General features: G+C 43.9%; 1 protein-coding gene across 9 annotated transcripts in view; it reads left to right on the forward strand.

Annotated features, from left to right (window-relative positions):
* Window positions 1–17,826, forward strand: part of LOC137376405 (girdin-like) — a 413,979-nt gene that overhangs the window by 368,466 nt on the left and 27,687 nt on the right. For all 9 annotated transcript variants that reach the window (XR_010976210.1, XR_010976209.1, XM_068044907.1 and 6 more), the window contains one exon: window positions 62–262. Coding sequence is in view for 7 of the 9 variants with exons in the window: in XM_068044907.1 (XP_067901008.1) it covers window positions 62–262 (201 nt within the window). In the remaining 2 variants the exon portion in view is untranslated. The remainder of the gene's footprint in view (window positions 1–61; window positions 263–17,826) is intronic.

Here is a 17,826-nt window from a genome sequence, read left to right on the forward strand (position 1 = left end):
GTTCAAGGAAGACTATAGTACATTGAACAAGCTAATTTATTTTCTTTTATTTCCATCCCAGCCATGAATGATCTGCTCCAGTCTATGATCTCAGCAGGAGCGCAATGGTCAGGCAGTTCTGAAAATTTGGAGGAACCTAATGAAGCTACTGCTGGGCAGAGGAGGACAGAATTGGGGTCCATGGCATTTTCCACAACAGCAATCAATTTAGCCACTGCAAACTCTTCTGGATTCAGATCCAAACAGAGACTTAAGTCTAAAGGTATTGCTTGACTGCACTTGAAGTGAATTATTAGACATTCTTTGTCTCTTACAAGTAAGAACTAATAAAATGGATAGATGAGCAGTGTGTCTAAGACTTGCTGTAAAGCTGATTTACCAAATCAACCCATTCATTTGAAAAGTTTAGCTTTGAAAAGGCACTTCACTGAGAAGTACTTTTGCTACACTACTGTAGTAACAATATGAAATTATTTATTTTATTCCATCACATTAATGACTGACTATTATATAACTATGATTTGTTGGGCCTTAGACCTGTAATTCTCTCATGCAGTTAAGACAGAAATAATGTAAAAATGTTGCAGTTGAGTGTTGACCATCACCAAAATAGTTTTCAAACTTTATTGCCAAAAATAATTATTTTAACACACAAGGTAATTACTCAAACATATAGTTCTGTTTCCTCACAACATTTAAGAAGTATTTAGATGAGCACTTGAAACGCTATAGCATACAAGGCTACGGGCCAAGTGCTGGAAAATGGGATTAGAATTGTTAGGTGCTTGATGGCCGGCACAGACACGATGGGCCGAAGGACCTGTTTCTGTGCTGTATAACTCTATGACTCTATGAAGTACAAACACAGCAATAAGTAAAGGTCTAAATCTAATTTAAAGCTTATGGAGAATTTTAGTAGGTGCATAATTTTTCTATCTTTTTTTTTGTATAAACCTTTTAAATTTATGTTTACACTTAGGCACTTACTACATCCACTTATACAAAAATGCAATTGATATATTTGAGACCTAAAACAAAGCTGCCAGGAAAAAACTCAAGTCTTTTCTTGACTGCCTTCACTTCATTCAATATGCTGTCTAGGTTGCTCTGTCTGCTAATTTTGAGTCAGCTGTGATATTCTAAACTATTAAAACTGTCTGTTCGTACTTTCAGGCACTTGTGAGCTACTTCTGTCCCTGAAATGGCCAAGACTATTAGTTACTGTTTCACAGAAAATTTGATCAGTAATTTTTTTGATCTATAAAACATTGCTGCATTTTCCCCTACACAATTTTCATTGGATTTATATTCACGTGTATAAATCCATGGTACATTTTGACTACATGGTGCTTGTGGGAAGAGTACATTGCTGCATTAAGATTTATTGGTGTGGTTGTATTAAGAGCAATGTGACTTTAAGAGTTGAAGTAATTTTTTCTTGTTGTACGCTTCTCATGTTCGTGGAAGTTGTTGTCCATGCCTATCTGGGTTGGTCATTTTTGTTGGTCTGTATTCTACTCCTTTGAAGAGGTTTTGCGGGGTGCACTGAGTGAGCCTCCAGCCTTCAGATTACTTGATATTTCTCCACTTTTAGGCAGTAGTAACCCCCATCATTACTATCATTGATAAAGTGATCTCTGATATCGCTTTCTCCCCACACACCCCTTCCTCCTCCCAAGCAAGCGTATTTCTGTATCCATCGCTGGAAAAAACACTACTTCAATTCACTTACCACTGCACTTTCAAATTCTCAACTATTTAGCCTACATCATGCATTCTGCACTATCTTTAATGCCCTTATCCCTACTAGAAATATTGACGCATTTTCCACCCAGAACGTTCCTCCTGGTATGTCCCTCATTTCTGTTCCAAAGGACGCAAACTTGAAAGTCTTTAGCGAACAACTGGTTTAACCATTCATTGCCAGAAATAGCTAGACCACTTAAAAGCATTATTGGGCAAATTCTGTCCATCACTAAAACTATGCAAAGATGATCTCCACCTTCTATTCTCTACCCTAAACTTTTTTCTGGAAGCAGCCCCTCCTGCATCCTCCACCTCATCTCCAACAGTAAGTGCATGGAGCCATGGACCTTTTTGTCACAAAGATCAAAATCATCGGTTCAACTGCCTCTGCCACTTCCATCCCTTCCTCTAGCCCGTCGAGACAAACTTGCCCAACAATTCCCTGCTGCCCTAGCACTGCACTCTTTCTGTAGATTCCATCCCATCTCCTGCAATAATCTCTCTGATTTTATCTTATCTTCATGAGACACATCTCCTGCTCCCTCAATCCTGTTCCAACCAAACTGTTGACCACTCAGCTTCCCTTGCTGCACCCCATATTGGCTGATATTGTTAATAGTTCCCTTTCCTCAGGTATTGTCCCCCCTCTTCAAATCTGCTGTCATCACCCCTCTCCTTAAAAAAACTTTTCTTGATCCCTCTGTACCTGCAAACTACTGCCTCATTTCCAAACTCCCCTCTCCAAAGTCCTTGAATGCATTGCCACTTCCCAAAACCTTGTCTGTCTACAATTCCGTGTTTGAATCCCTCCAGTCAAGATTCCAGATCAGTCACTGTACTGAAATGGCCCTTGTTAAAGTCACAAATGACATTTTTGTGACTGTGACCGTGATAAACTGTCCCTTATCATCCTTAGCAATCTGTCTGCAGCTTTCGATACAGTTGACCATGCCATTGTCCTCCAACACCTCTCCTCCGTCATCCAGCTGAGTGGAACTTCACTAGCTTGATTCCATTCTTATCTATATAATCGTAGCCAGAGAATCACCTGCAGTGGCTTCCCTTTCCACTCTCACTCTGTTACCTCTGGAGTCCCCAGGGATCCAAACTTCGCCTGCTTCTATTTCTTATCTACATACTACCTCTCGGCGATATCATCCAAAAACACATCAAGTTCCATATGTATGCTGCAGACACTCAGCTCCATCTCACCACCACCTCCTTCGACCCCTTACTGTCTCTTGAGTTGGGAGCAGCTGCAAGAGAGGATGGACCTGCGAGGGAACCAGTGGCAGCAGAGTACTTTAATGAAGCCGAGGGTCGAGGCCCATACAGGAACGGATGGAGCACTTTCAAATCAAGAGTTTGAAAAATAAAGAGCAAAAAAAAAATCAAGGTGTGATGTCGCAGGAAAGCAGGTAAGTGATTGGTCAGTGAGTATTTCTTTTTTTCTGTTTTTCTATATCTAAACTAGGGCATTGGTTTAAGCTAAGAGCCAGGAAATTAAAAACTTCAATTGGGTAAGTAAAACAGTGTATGAATTAATATTAAGAGTATTAGCACAGAGTAGCTTCACCTTAATGCAGATTTCACCAGACTGTAAAGGAATTTGGCGAGGATGAGATTTCGGTGAGGTTGTGGGTAAGAGGTGCTGCTTGATATATAAATAATAAACAATAGGGTTAAATTTTGACTGTGGACTCCGTTTCACTAAAGACCAAAAGCATATAAATGAATTCAATAAATTAAACAAGGTTGTTAAAACTATAAATAGACAATTGTTACGACCGAGTTGGGAGGAGTGCACTGTTCATTCTAGTTCCACTTCTCCACAGGTCACAACATATATTAAAATTTTTTTCCACTTACTGATACAGTCAATCATAGACTCTATTTTTCTTCCCAAAATAAAACACACCAACCAGGTTTCTTTAATAAACAACAAAATTATCAATTTAGTATAAAACAAGTCTTAACCAGTAACGTAGCAAAGCATAAACACACAGATTGTGTGTTTAGCCTCTCACGCACGCACACACACACGGGCTAACCAAAAAATAGAGATTTACTCTTTAGAGCTCTAGTACAAAAAAAATGTTGACCAAAATACTTGCTAATTCTTGAAGAAAAAGAGAGAAGAAATGAAAAGATGTCAGATGTCCTTTTTGGTTTGGCGCCCCAAATACGTATAGACGGCTGTCACTGTGATCTTCCCAGAACAGTTCTTCACAGATGATGTTGAAGATCAGTTTGGGCAGGCTTTCCAGGGAAAATGCAGTGGTTTCAGCCAGTTTCTTGTACTTGCTTCTCAGCTTCTCAAGAGATGGAAAACTGACAGGCTTTTTCAAAGAGCTGGAACAGACTGAGTTGGGTGTTGCCCTCTTGACAATTTTTCTCTAACTATCTTTTCAAACCATTGATCATATCCCAACTGACTGTCCAAAGCGAAACCATAAACAATGTCACAAGAGACCAGCCTTCTGCCCCCTATAAATCTTGACCTGTCACTTCTCTGCAAACATTTTTCCTCAAATCAGAAACAACCCCTGCTGGTAATTATTTGAAAACAGGTGCCTTCCAATAACTGTTTACAGTCCAGACCTCTCAGTGACCCTTGTTAAAAAAAAACCGTGGACTCCTTTTCAGTTTTAAACCACAAATCTTCAAAATTTTACAAAAAATGGAAGCACTCGTAACACAATTGAGTGATATTTCAAAACTTGAAAACCTAATTAGTTTTTAAAAATACAGTAGAGGTGGCAGTGCAGGTGGCCTCCCAACTTCCACCCTGCATAAACTTGTGCTTATCCAAAATTCTACACTAAATCTCATTTGTTCATCACCACTGACCTTGCTAATCTTCACTGGCTCCCAGTCTGACAATGTTTCAATTTTAAAATCTTCATCCTCGTTTACAAATCCTTTTATGGCCTCACCCCTCCCTATCTGTGTAGCCTTCTCCAGTCCTACAAGCCTTCGAGATCTCTGCACTTCTCCATTTCTGGCTTCCTGCACATCCCTAACTTTAATTGCTCCACCGTTGATAGCCATGCTTTCAGCTGCCTTGGCCCCAAGCTCTGGGATTATCTCCCTAAACCTCTCCACCTCTCTACATCTCTCTGCTCTTTTTAGAAATGAGTCATCTCTGCTAAATGGCAGATTTCCGACATTAGGGTTTTGGAAATCCACCATTGGCTTCTTCTGGCCAATGATTAACACCGAGAGAGACAGACACAGAGGTTGGGGGGTGGGGAGAAACACACAAAGAGAGGGAGAGAGACAGATGGGCACGGAGAGAGAGAGTGATCAAGATCACTTCTGACAGGCAGATGTCTATCTTGAATACTCCTCATTGCTACATCAAGTGTGCGGAGACATTAACTACTTGTGCAAGCAAAAACAATGCCAGGTATCTCGCTAAATCAGAGTTCAACATAGTGATGAGAAAGTAAGTTAATAAATTAGTCTTCTCATTTAAAATTTGTTAATAAAAATGCATATTTTTTGTTCTTTTGATGAATAATAAAATACATTTCTCATGCTTTTATCTTTTGAAATTTGCTCACCGGCTCCCTATGTAGGACAAAATTGTAATGTGGCCCCTCACGCAAAAAGGTTGGACATCCCTGCAGTTTTCGATCTTCAGTCCCAGAAGACCGGCTTTAAAAAAAAAAATTGGAACTATCAGCTTCCTGACAGTTGCTGCGAGTAGGAACTGCTGCTTCCGACCTATGGGACAGCTTCGTAGTTTTCTAGGGGGCTTTTAGAAAACAATAGGAACTGACAGTTGGTGTTATCCTTCATAATTACATGATGTAATAACTATTAAATGCTGAAATGTGGGAATGCTGAGGTCACTGTGGTGATTTTATACAAATGCATTGGTCCGCCGTCTTGACGATAATCGAATGTAAACAAAGGGAAAACTGATGTTTCTACACATCTGAAGTGGCTTGGAAGCATTTGTACTCATTACAGATCATTACACAATTCATTGTCAAAAAAAAAATTTAGACTTTTTTGTCTTCAGCCACAAATGTTCAGACTTTTTGGTCTTTGGCCACTGTTACCCCTGTCTTTTAAGATGCTCCTAAAAGCCTACCTCTTTGATCAAGCTTGTGGCCATCTTTTCTGATTTTTCCATCTATGGCTTGGTGTCAAATAAAAGGTGTCAAAAATGTTTCTATTGATATGCTCTTGTTCAGCGTTTTGGGACATTTTATTACATTAAATATAGTACATAAATATAAATGTTAATTGGTGTTGTAGAGGCTGAAGTTTACTCATCCAAATTGGGATATGCCCCACCGATGCTCAGCCATTGGGCGGAAAGGATATCTGTGGCATAGTGATTAAATGCACCTTCTTGCAACTAGTAATAAGAGCTGAGTAACTGCTTGTTTTGAGCAGCACTACCTCTCCAGTTCATACGTTCAGCAGGCATTTAGCTGGTGCCCGAGGATTGGAAGATCCCTCATGGTCCTTCTGGTCTCCTATGCTGCCATCCAAAATGGTTGAATATAGATAGAAAGGTACCCTTTCGTCCAGCAGTTGTTTGGGTCCCCATGGAAGGGTTAGGCCTAATCTAGTGATCCTTTACTCACGGCAGATTCTGAATCCACTTGAGTTAAATGTTTTATGAGCTCTTCATGTAAAGCAGCTTGGAAAGAGGACCGATGGGGATTTTCAGGGCAGTGGAAATATTTCTCCAAGTTGGCAGAACCATTAGACGTTCCTAGACATCTCTCAATCTTTTCTGAGGATCTGTGAATGACAGGATGTGCAAGGGAGTTGATAAGTAGGCTCTGTTCTCCATTCTCAGCCTACTGTTCTGAGAAGCTAAAGACAAGGCTAACATCCCATGGTTCTGGACTGCACAATAGTAATGTCTGAAATGTGTGACAAAATACAAGAAGACTTTAATAAACTTGCACAATGTAAATGGCAAATAAATTCCAGTATAGGTAAGTGTGAAGTGGTGCATTTTGGTAGGAGGAATAAGGAGGCCATCTACATCTTAGAAAATCAGAAATTTGGCTCAGTAGCACGGGGTTTTCCAGGACTTCAGGTACCATTTTGCCTCCAAAGGAGCGTCCGCAGCACAGTGCAGTCAGAATCTGCTCAAAGTATGCAGAGTTCGTAGATCGTATTGTCAGTCAGCATATAATGTTGATTTGACACCAGCGCTGCCTTTTTGGAGCTCAACACGGCAGCTAAAGCCCTTTCTTAGCACAGCTAAGCATTCGTTCAGCAGCAGGAAGAATGCCACCGCCCAACCAGTTCTATTTTAAAAGGATCATCGGCTATTTTCATGTTAATTGCTGATTTGATTTCTGATGGCTGTTTCTGCGATTGTAGAAGTTTAGTTTAGTTTAGAGATGCAGCACTGAAACAGGCCCTTCGGCCCACCGAGTCTGTGCCGACCATCAACCACCCATTTATACGAATCCTACACTAATTCCATATTCCTACCACATCCCCACCTGTCCCTATATTTTCCCTACCACCTACCTATACTAGGGGCAATTTCTAATGGCCAATTTACTTATCAACCTGCAAGTCTTTGGCATGTGGGAGGAAACCGGAGCACCCGGAGGAAACCCACGCAGACACAGGGAGAACTTGCAAACTCCACACAGGCAGTACCCGGGATTGAACCCGGGTCGCTGGAGCTGTGAGGCTGCGGTGCTAATCACTGCGCCACTGTGCCGCTGGGAAAGTTTACCAGGCGGGCAGAAATGCCGATGAGCTTCCTGCTGCAAGACGGCAGGCAGCCAATTAAATAATTAAGGCCCAATTGGGGGTATTTAGAGGGCCGACCAGCATTTTGCCGGTGGTAGAGTAGCATCCCACTGCATGGGGTGGTCCCACCTCAATGGAGGTGACCTCCCTGCAGCAGACTGGTGGGCCATTAGACCCAGAGGCTCCATTTTCAAAGAGGAGCTGCTGGCAGAAAAGGGCGCACCTGTGGTCCTAACATTGCTGCTGAAGGGGTTTCCCCTCTTCTCCGAGGGCCTACCTGCTTGGCCCCTCTAAAAGATGTTGTTATTTTCATCCCTCCGAGGGCACCCTTGCATTCTCCTACCTGCCTCAGGAGTGCCCACCTCTCTCGGTGGACTGCTGAGACTATAGAGCTGCCAGCCCTATGATTGACCTGGATGCATCAGGAGCCCACCCACTGTCCTCAATTAGGAGGCCAATTCTGGCAAAATAGCTCCGCCGGTCTGGCTCCCAGCAAGTGCGGGGCCATTTAGTCCCAACATCAGGAACTGTAGCCTGTGGGAAAATCCTGCTCGGAGTCGCTCTCAGATGATTGCAGAACTTTTTTTTAAAAAGGCCCACAGGTGTTAGCGCCATCAGTGTGGAGGGGGTATGATTGTGGCCATTTCAGTTTTGTGGTTCCATCGTTGGGGGTTTGAGAGGATGCTCTGATGGCCGTCTGACCTGCAACCCGGAGGCTGCCTCCATGTAATTGTCAGGCTCTGGACTCAGCAGGGAAAGTTCCATCGGCTGGGATAGTGGCCCTTGATTGGGGCCTTAATTGGATTAATTGCTGCCCACCTCTGTGGAGCGGGCTACCAGTTCCCATGGCAGCCCACCCTGACAAATTTGCACAGAGGCCAGTGTCGAGGAGCCATTCCTACGTGGTTTCCCAATACTTTACCGCTTCAAAAGCCTCCTCCAAGATGTCAGGAAGGTTCCAGCTATTGTATCAGACATCTCCATTTAGAGTCATAGAGTTATACAGCACAGAAACAGGCCCTTCGGCCCATCGTGTCTATGCCGGCCATGAAGCAGCTATCCTAATCCCATTTTCCAGCACTTGGCCTGTAGCCTTGTATGCTATGGTGTTTCAAGTGCTTATCTAAATGGTGAGGGTTACTGCCTCTACACCCCTTCAGGCAGCTTGTTCCAGATTTCAACCACCCTCTGGGTGAAAATATTTTTCCTCAAACCCCCTCTAAACCTCCTGCCCCTTACCTTAAATCTGTGCCCCCTGGTTATTGACCCCTCCACTAAGGGAAAAAGTTTCTTCCTATCTATCCTATCAGTGCCCATCATAATTTTGTATATCTCAATCATGTCTCCCCCCCCCCCCCCCCCCCCCCCGCCCCACCCCCTCAGCCTTCTCTGCTCTAAGGAAAACAACCCGAGCCTATCCAGTCTCTCTTCACAGCTGAAATGTTCCAGCCCAGGCAACATCCTGGTGAACCTCCTCTGCACCCTCTCCAGTACAATCACATTGTTCCTATAGTGTGGTGACCAGAAATGTACACAGTACTCCAGCTGTGGTCGACCTAGCGTTTTATACAACTCCATCATAACCTCCCTGCTCATATTCTATGCCTCGGCTAATGAAGGCATGTATCCCATATGCCTTCCTAACCGCCTTATCTACCTATGCTGCTGCCTTCAGTGATCTACAAAAGTACACCAAGGTCCCTCTGTACTTCCTAGGGTCCTACCGTCCATTGTATATTCCCTTGCCTTGTTAGTCCTCCCAAAATGCATCACCTCACACTTCTCAGGATTCTATTTGCCACTGCTCCGCCCATCTTACCAGCCCATCTATATCTTCCTGTAATCTAAGGCTTTCCTCCTCGCTATTTACGACACCACCAATTTTTGTGTAAGCTGCGAACTTACGGATCATACCTCCTATATTCACATCTAAATCATTAATATACACTACAAACAGCAAGGGTTCCAGCACCGATCCCTGTGGTACACCACTGGTCACAGGCTTCCACTCGCAAAAACAACCCTTGACCATCACCCTCTGCCTCCTGCCACTAAGTGAATTTTGGATCCTATTTGCCAAATTGCCCTGGATCCCATGGGCTCTTACCTTCTTAACCAATCTCCCATGCGGGACCTTATCAAAAGGCTTACTGAAGTCCATGTAGACTACATCAACTGCTTTACCCTCATCTACACACCTCGTCACCGCCTCAAAAAATTCTTCGTTTGTTAGACACAATCTCCCCCTGACAAAGCCATGCTGACTATCCCTGATTAATCCCTGCCTCTCCAAGTGGAGATTAATCGTGTCCCTCAAAATTTTCTCCAATAGTTTCCTTACCACTGATGTTCGACTCACCGGCCTGTAATTACCTGCTTTATCCCTGCTACCCTTCTTGAATAATGATACCACATTCACTGTCCTCCAGTCCTCTGGTACCTCTCCTGTACCAGAGAGGATTTGAAAATTTGTGTCCGAGCCCCTGCAATCTCCTCCCTTGTCTCACATAACAGCCTGGGATACATCTCATCTGGGTCTGGGGATTTATCCACTTTTAAGCCTGCTAAAACAGCTAATTCTTCCTCCCTTTCAATGCTAATTTGTTCAAGTATATCATAGTCCCCGTCCCTGATCTCTACACCTACATCATCCTTCTCCATAGTGAACACAGATGAAAAGTAATCATTTAAAACTTCACCTATGTCCTCTGGCTCCACACACAGATTGCCACTTTGGTCCTTAATGGGCCTTACTCTTTCCCGGGTTATCCTCTTGCCCTTACTATACTTGTAAAACGCCTTGGGATTTTCCTTTATCTTGCCCACCAGTGTTTTTTCATGTTCCCTCTTAGCTCTCCTAATTACTTTTTTAAGTACCCCCCTACACTTTCTACACTCCTCTAGGGCCTCTGCTGTTTTCAGCGCTCTGAATCTGCCATAAGCCTCCTTTTTTTTTTATCTTATCCAATCCTCTATATCCCTTGACATCCAGGGTTCCCTGGACATGTATGTCCTACCCTTCACCTTTACAGGAACAGTTTGGCCCTGAACTCTCACTGTTTCCTTTTTGAATGTCTCCCACTGGTCTGATGTAGACTTTCCTACAAGTAGCTGCTCCCTGTCCACTTTGGCCAGATCCTGTTTTATCATATTGAAATTGGCCTTCCCTCTATTCAGTACTTTTATTTCTGGTCCCCCTTTGTCCTTTTCCATAACTATTTTAAATCTTACAGAGTTATGGTCACTATCCCCGAAATGCTTCCCACTGACACTTCTACCACTTGTCCGGCTTCATTTCCAAGGATTAGGTCCAGTACTGCCCCTTCTCTTGTAGGACTTTCTACGTGCTAGCTCAAAAAGCTCTCCTGTATGCACTTTAAGAATTCTGCCCCCTTTAAGCCTTTTGCACTAAGTCTATCCCAGTTGATATTGGGGAAGTTGAAATCCCCTGCTATTATTACCCTATTATTTTTACGCCTCTCTGAGATTTGCCAACATATCTGCTCCTCTACCTCTCCCTGACTGTTTGGAGGCCTGCAGTACACTCCCAGCCAAGTGATTGCCCCCTTTTTGTTTTTAAGTTCTACCCATATGGCCTCATTTGAGGAACCTTCTAAGCTATCATTCCCTCCTTACTGTAGTAATTGACTCCTTGATCAACAGTGCAATGCCACCTCCTCTTTTACAACCCCCAACCCCCCAAACTTCACGCCTGAAGATTTTATACCCTGGAATATTGAGCTTCCAGTCCTGCCCTTCCCTCAATCATGTCTCTGTGATAGCAATAATAGCACATCACAAAGGGCATCCTCACTGAAACCTGCCACCTCCTGCAGCCTCAGAGCAGGGAAAAGACAAAGAAAGACAAGTTTGGCAAATTTCGGGAAGCTTGGATACCACGGGATATTGTGAGCCTAGTCAAAAAGAAAAAGGAAGCATTTGTAAGGGCTGGAAGGCTAGGAACAGATGAAGCACTTGAGGAATATAAAGACAGTAGGAAGGAACTTAAGCAAGGAGTTAGGAGGGCTAAAAAGGGTCATGAAAAGTCGTTGGCAAACAGGATTAAGGAAAATCCCAAGGCTTTTTATACATATATAAAGAGCAAGAGGGTAACCAGGGAAAGGGTTGGCCCACTCAAGGACAGAGATGGGAATCTATGCGTGGAGCCAGAGGAAATGGGCGATGTGCTAAATGAGTACTTTGCATCAGTATTCACCAAAGAGAAGGACTTGGTGGATGATGAGCCTAGAGAAGGGAGTGCAGATAGTCTCAGTCATCTCATTATCAAAAAGGAGAAGGTGTTGGGTGTCTTGCAAAGCATTAAGGTAGATAAGTCCCCAGGGCCTGATGGGATCTACCCCAGAATACTGAGGGAGGCAAGGAAAGAAATTGCTGGGGTCTTGACAGAAATCTTTGCATCCTCATTGGCTACAGGTGAGATCCCAGAGGACTGGAGAATAGCCAATGTTGTGCCTTTGTTTAAGAAGGGTGGCAAGGATAATCCAGGAAATTATAGGCCGGTGAGCCTTACGTCAGTGGTAGGGAAACTATTAGAGAGGATTATTCGGGACAGGATTTACTCCCATTTGGAAACAAATGGACTTATTGGCGAGAGACAGCATGGTTTTGTGAAGGGGAGGTCGTGCCTTACTAATTTGATTGAGTTTTTTGAGGAAGTGACGAAGATGATTGATGAGGGAAGGGCGGTGGATGTTGTCTATATGGACTTTAGTAAAGCCTTTGACAAGGTCCCGCATGGCAGACTGGTACAAAAGGTGAAGTCACACGGGATCAAAGGTGAGCTGGCAAGATGGATACAGAACTGACTTGGTCATAGAAGACAGTGGATATCAGTGGATGGGTGTTTTTCTGAATGGAGGGATGTGACTAGTGGTGTTCCGCAGGGATCAGTGCTGGGACCTTTGCTGTTTGTAGTATATATAAATGATTTGGAGGAAAATGTAGCTGGTCTGATTAGTAAGTTTGCGGACGACACAAAGGTTGGTGGAGTTGCGGAAAATGATGAGGATTGTCAGAGGATACAGCAGGATATAGATCGGTTGGAAACTTGGGCGGAGAAATGGCAGATGGAGTTTAATCCGGACAAATGTGAGGTAATGCATTTTGGAAGGTCTAATGCAGGTGGGAGGTATACAGTAAATGGCAGAACCCTTAGGAGTATTGACAGGCAGAGAGATCTGGGCGTACAGGTCCACAGGTCACTGAAAGTGGCAACGCAGGTGGATAAGGTAGTCAAGAAGGCATACGGCATGCTTGCCTTCATCGGTCGGGGCATAGAGTATAAAAATTGGCAAGTCATGTTGCAGCTGTACAGAACCTTAGTTAGGCCACACTTAGAATATTGCTTGCAATTCTGGTCGCCACACTACCAGAAGGACGTGGAGGCTTTGGAGAGGGTACAGAGGAGGTTTACCAGGATGTTGCCTGTTCTGGAGGGCATTAGATATGAGGAGAGATTGGAAAAACCCGGATTGTTTTCACTGGAACAACAGAGGTGGAGGGGCGACATGATAAAGATTTACAAAGTTATGAGTGGCATGGACAGAGTGGATAGTCAGAAGCTTTTTCCCAGGGTGGTAGAGTCAGTTACATGGGGACATAGGTTTAAGGTGAGAGGGGCAAAGTTTAGAGGGGTTGTGCGAGGCAAGTCTTTTTTACACAGAAGGTGGTGAGTGCCTGGAACTTGCTGCCAGGAGAGGTGGTGGACGCAGATACGATAGCGACGTTTAAGAGACATCTTGACAAATATATGAATCGGAAGGGAATAGAGGGATATGGGCCCCGGAAGTGCAGAAGGTGTTAGCTTCGGCTGGCATCAAGATCGGCGCAGGCTTGGAGGGCCGAATGGCCTGTTCCTGTGCTGTACTGTTCTTTGTGACTGTGGCCATGAACATTTATGTGTTGGCTCCTTCCAGACTGGAGCAGGTAATACTTGCTACATCTCTCAGTTTGTTGTCTGCTGTTGCATAAGGGAACTCACTGTGGCTCTGTATTCCAAGGGAGGTGATGAATGCATTTCATTCTCTCTTTCCAGAGAAAAGCAGGCACAGCGAGCAGGCAGCTCCACCAGTCCTCTGCAGCAAAACTCATGTGCGACCTTGCTGTCCAGTGAGCTGCCATTTCTGCTTCCCTAGTCCCCTCTCGTGGCTACAGGCCACTTGTGCCTAGTGTCGAACCACATGCAGATCCTCCCGCTAAGTTATCCTCTAAAACGTGCGCAATGTCTATCTGAGCTGGTGGCTACAAGTGTGAGAGCGAGTGATGTTGCTTCTTCTTCATCACTTTTTGGATTTGTGGGGGTGATTAGGAAAGGTTCTCCCCTGAGAAACCAACTTATAAATTAAAGCAAACTCATTGGCCAGAATGGCCACTTGCCAGACACTCTGGACCCGCTGCTCCTCTACATGGGTCTTTATTGAGAATGGGAGAAAGTTTATAAATTTCTCTAACAGGATTACTTCTCTAAGAGTCTTATAGCTGAGTTGTATTTTTAAAGCCCTCAGCCAATGATCAAAAGCCAGCTGCTTGCTTGCTTTCAAACTCCAGATAAGTTTGATTGGCTTGCTTTTTGAGGGTTCTAAACTTTTGGCGATAGGCTTTGGGTACTAATTCATATGCCCCGAGTTCATAATTGGATGAACTCTCATCTGGCAGCAAGGAATAAACCTCATCGGCTTTTCCAGTTAGTTTGCAGTAAGAGAGACCAGGTCTCAAATGGTCATTTTAGCTGCCTTGCCAATTTCTCAAAAGACACGAAAAATGCTTCCACATCTTACTCATTAAATTTTGGAATCAATTGAGCGAGTTTTAGCAATCTTGTACCCAGCCCTGAATTGTGCTCCTCCATATTGTCCATGCTTTCACTAGCGCTACTCTGTCGCCCCTTCGCTAACTCAAGCCGCTTCAGCTCTCTCTCTTTGGATTCTTTCCGGAATATTCTTTTTCTCTCTCTCTCTCTCTTTCCTTCTCCTATCTTTCATTTTCTTCACGTTCCCTTTCGAAGGCTCTCTCCCCCTCTCTTCTAATTCAAGTTTCCTTTATTCCAATTGTATCGTTGCTGGCAGTACCCTCTCTGGGTCTGCTTCTAAATCTGGTTCTGCTGCTTCAAATTCAAGGGAAAAATGGTTGGCTACTAGCCTGAGGAGTTCAGACTTCTTAGCTTTGCCACATAGAGTGATCCCACACTGCTCAGCCATTTTTCTCAACTCTTTCATAGACAGTGCTTTTAACTTATCCCATTTATACTTCACCCTGGCTTGGAGAGCTACTCGCTTCAGTTGCAGACGTGTTAGTATTCAGTCACACACAAGCACAAGAAAACCTGTATCAATCTTTGCACTTTTTGATTGGGAACAATTTGGCTTCCCACTTCCAATTTCACTTGTTCGTCTGTGGGTAAAATTCCGGATGCTAGCACCCAAATTTCTGTTACGACCAGGTGAGAAATGTGTCTAGGGGTCTGTTACTGTCTTCTCTTGGTCTTATTGTAACAGGGTTTAATTTTAAACACACTGTGTTTTGAACTCCCCCTTTGTGAATCCTTGTTCACAGCTTTCCAATTATAAGACAGAGAAATGAGCATTAACAGGCTTCCTTAGGTTTAAAGAAAGAAAATGAAATTTATTAAACCTTAAACTCTAATACAGTTCATGCCTACGGATATATGTGCTAGCAAGCAAATAGGGACAGAAAAGAGAAGAAAAATATAGTAGAGAGGAGTTTGAGGCAATATCAGAAGAGTTTCTTGTTTACTGTGCTTCGAGCTCACTTAATTGTAGGTAGTCTTTCTGTTCGTCAGGGCCCAGTGTTCTTCTTGAACCTTGTTCACGTAGGAGACTTTTCTCTCTTTGAGGTTCACGTGTTTTCAATTGATTCCAAAGCTGGTGAGAAATGAGATGAGAGCAGACAGGAGAGAGGTCTTCTCAAACCAGGAGCTGAGTTCAAATCCCTTGTTGGAAGTTCAAATCTCAACAGCCAGCTAGTCATGTGACTAAAACTGGTCTGACCACTTCTGTGTTTGTGGATTCTGCTATCTTAGCAAATCAACCTGGAATGCTAGCTCCCCCCACCTTCAACGTCTGGTAATCAAAAGTCCATTGTTGGTTGAATGGGTCAGGGCATGGTCCTTTGTCCTTTATTCCAACTCTGCGAGTTACTATGCAAATAACTTGCCAGTCAGGTGCTTGCAATTTTAGGTTTTACTGTTCATGTGGCGATATCATGTGTGCCTCAGTCTTGGCAGGTGGGGGGGTTTGCCTGACATCACTGTCGTCCTGCTCTTTCAGTTCTTGCTTGGGGAGTAAGTGGGACTGTAGAAGGAGGATAAGGTACCAGAATACCTTCATATTTGATTGTTTTAGCCCCACTGTTGGCCACACTCTCAGAAATGGACGCTCCAATGATGACGACCATTGTTTCCTCCATCAGAGTTATGGCATGCAGTCGTTCCTGTCCCCCACCGGTTAGGTCCTGCTGCCTCCGGTTATGTGCTTGCTACCTTGTCCTGCAAGAAAGAGGCAAATGTGTCAGTGGGTGTTGTGCAATCTGTCAGGGTTTAAAAGTTGGCTGTCTGTATGTGATTTGAGTGCATGGCTTGCAGCAGTGCTAGGTGTGTGAGGATGAGGTGAAGCTCTGAATATGGGGTATGAGACATGATTGATAGGGATTATTGGTGTGTGAGCAATGGGGTATGGCGCATTGAGCCGTGTGTAAGACTGATGTGAAATTGGTGGGATGTAGCATATTACGATGAATTCACTGACCTTGACCATTCGTGTGAGGTCTTTGAACTACTTGTAGCACTGACTGCCGTGGCTATCTGGTCCCACTGCCTTCTTAGTGTTTGTCTGGTGAGCCTCCTGGCCCCCAGTGGACAGAGGACCTCTCCCCTCTTTCCACTCCTCCAGTAAGGTGTCCAGTGCAGCATCAGAGAACTTTGGAGCCTGCTATCTGTCCTTTGCAGTGTTCTTCTTGCTCAAGCTATCTTTTTTTTATTCATTCATGGGATGTGAGCATTGCTGGCAAGGCCAGTATTCATTTACAACCAGTTCCAGCACTTGCTCAAGTCAGAATGCACATCCTATTTAAGAGGTACAGGCTGGCTTTAATTAGCACAGGCTAGCTTTAAGGGATGCCCCATGTTGAGGCGTGCAGCTGTTCAGAGCATTTAGCATTAACTGTTTGCAGCTATTATGCCAAGCAGCAGGCAGAATGAAGTGTGGGTGCTACCTGCATCGAAACCAATGGGCATAGCTTAATACTGCATTGTGATACCCCTGCACATTTTCTGACCCTGTCCAATTTTGCGGCCTAAGAGTCTAATTGGGGTAAAGAAGCAAAGGAACCCGAAGTACAGATTTCGAAATCATTAGAAATAACAGCAGAGGTTAACAAGGCCATAAAAATCCAAACAAATCACCGGGGTTCATTTCTAGAGGAATTGAACAGCAGCAAAGTTATGTTAAACTTACGTAGAACTTTGGTTAGACCACATTTAGAATACTGTGCACAGTCTGGTCTCATAAGCTCAGGCCCAGCGCTTTCAGCACTTTTTCTGGAGTGCTTTGAATGTTGCAATGAATATCTTGATTTCCAGTCTACAGTCGTCTGTTTAATCAGGTCTCACCATGCTGGGGAAATCTGGAAAGACTTGCTATAACACAGGGTGGAGATAATTTTGACTTTGAAGTCAATGGAAATGAAAATCGTGAGAGGTGTACAATGTGGCTGAATCAATATCACTCGTTTTACACTGTTAAGTCAAAATTACCAACACCTCCTTGTCTTCCTTCGGTGGTTTTGAAGAGAAACTGCTGGAAATACTCAGCAGGTCAGGCAGCATCTGTGGAGAGAGAAGCAGAATTTATGTTTCAGGTCTGTGACCTTTCATCAGAACTGGCAAAGGTTAGAAAAGAATTAGATTTTAAGCAAGTGAAGTGGGCGGGGGGGGGGGGGTGTGGGGGGGTGGTGGAGAGAGAACAAAAGGCAAGGTGTGTGATAGGGCAGAGGGCAGGAGTGATTAAATAACAAAATTGTCATGGGACAAAGGCAAAGAGAATGTTGATGCTTGTGGTGTAATGCTTGTACTTTGTTATTTAATCACACCTGCCCTCTGCCCTATCACACACCTTCCCTTTTGTTACCTTCCCACCAAACCTCCAACCCCCACCCCCTTCACTTGCTTAAAACCTAATTCCTTTCTAACCTTTTCCAGTTCTGATAAAAGCTCACAGGCCTGAAACGTTAACTCTGCTTCTCTCTCTACAGATGCTGCCTGACCTGTTGAGTAGTTCCAGCACTTTGTTATTTCAGATTTCC

This window comes from Heterodontus francisci, chromosome 13 (assembly GCF_036365525.1).
Source record: "Heterodontus francisci isolate sHetFra1 chromosome 13, sHetFra1.hap1, whole genome shotgun sequence".
Classification (NCBI taxonomy): domain Eukaryota; kingdom Metazoa; phylum Chordata; class Chondrichthyes; order Heterodontiformes; family Heterodontidae; genus Heterodontus; species Heterodontus francisci.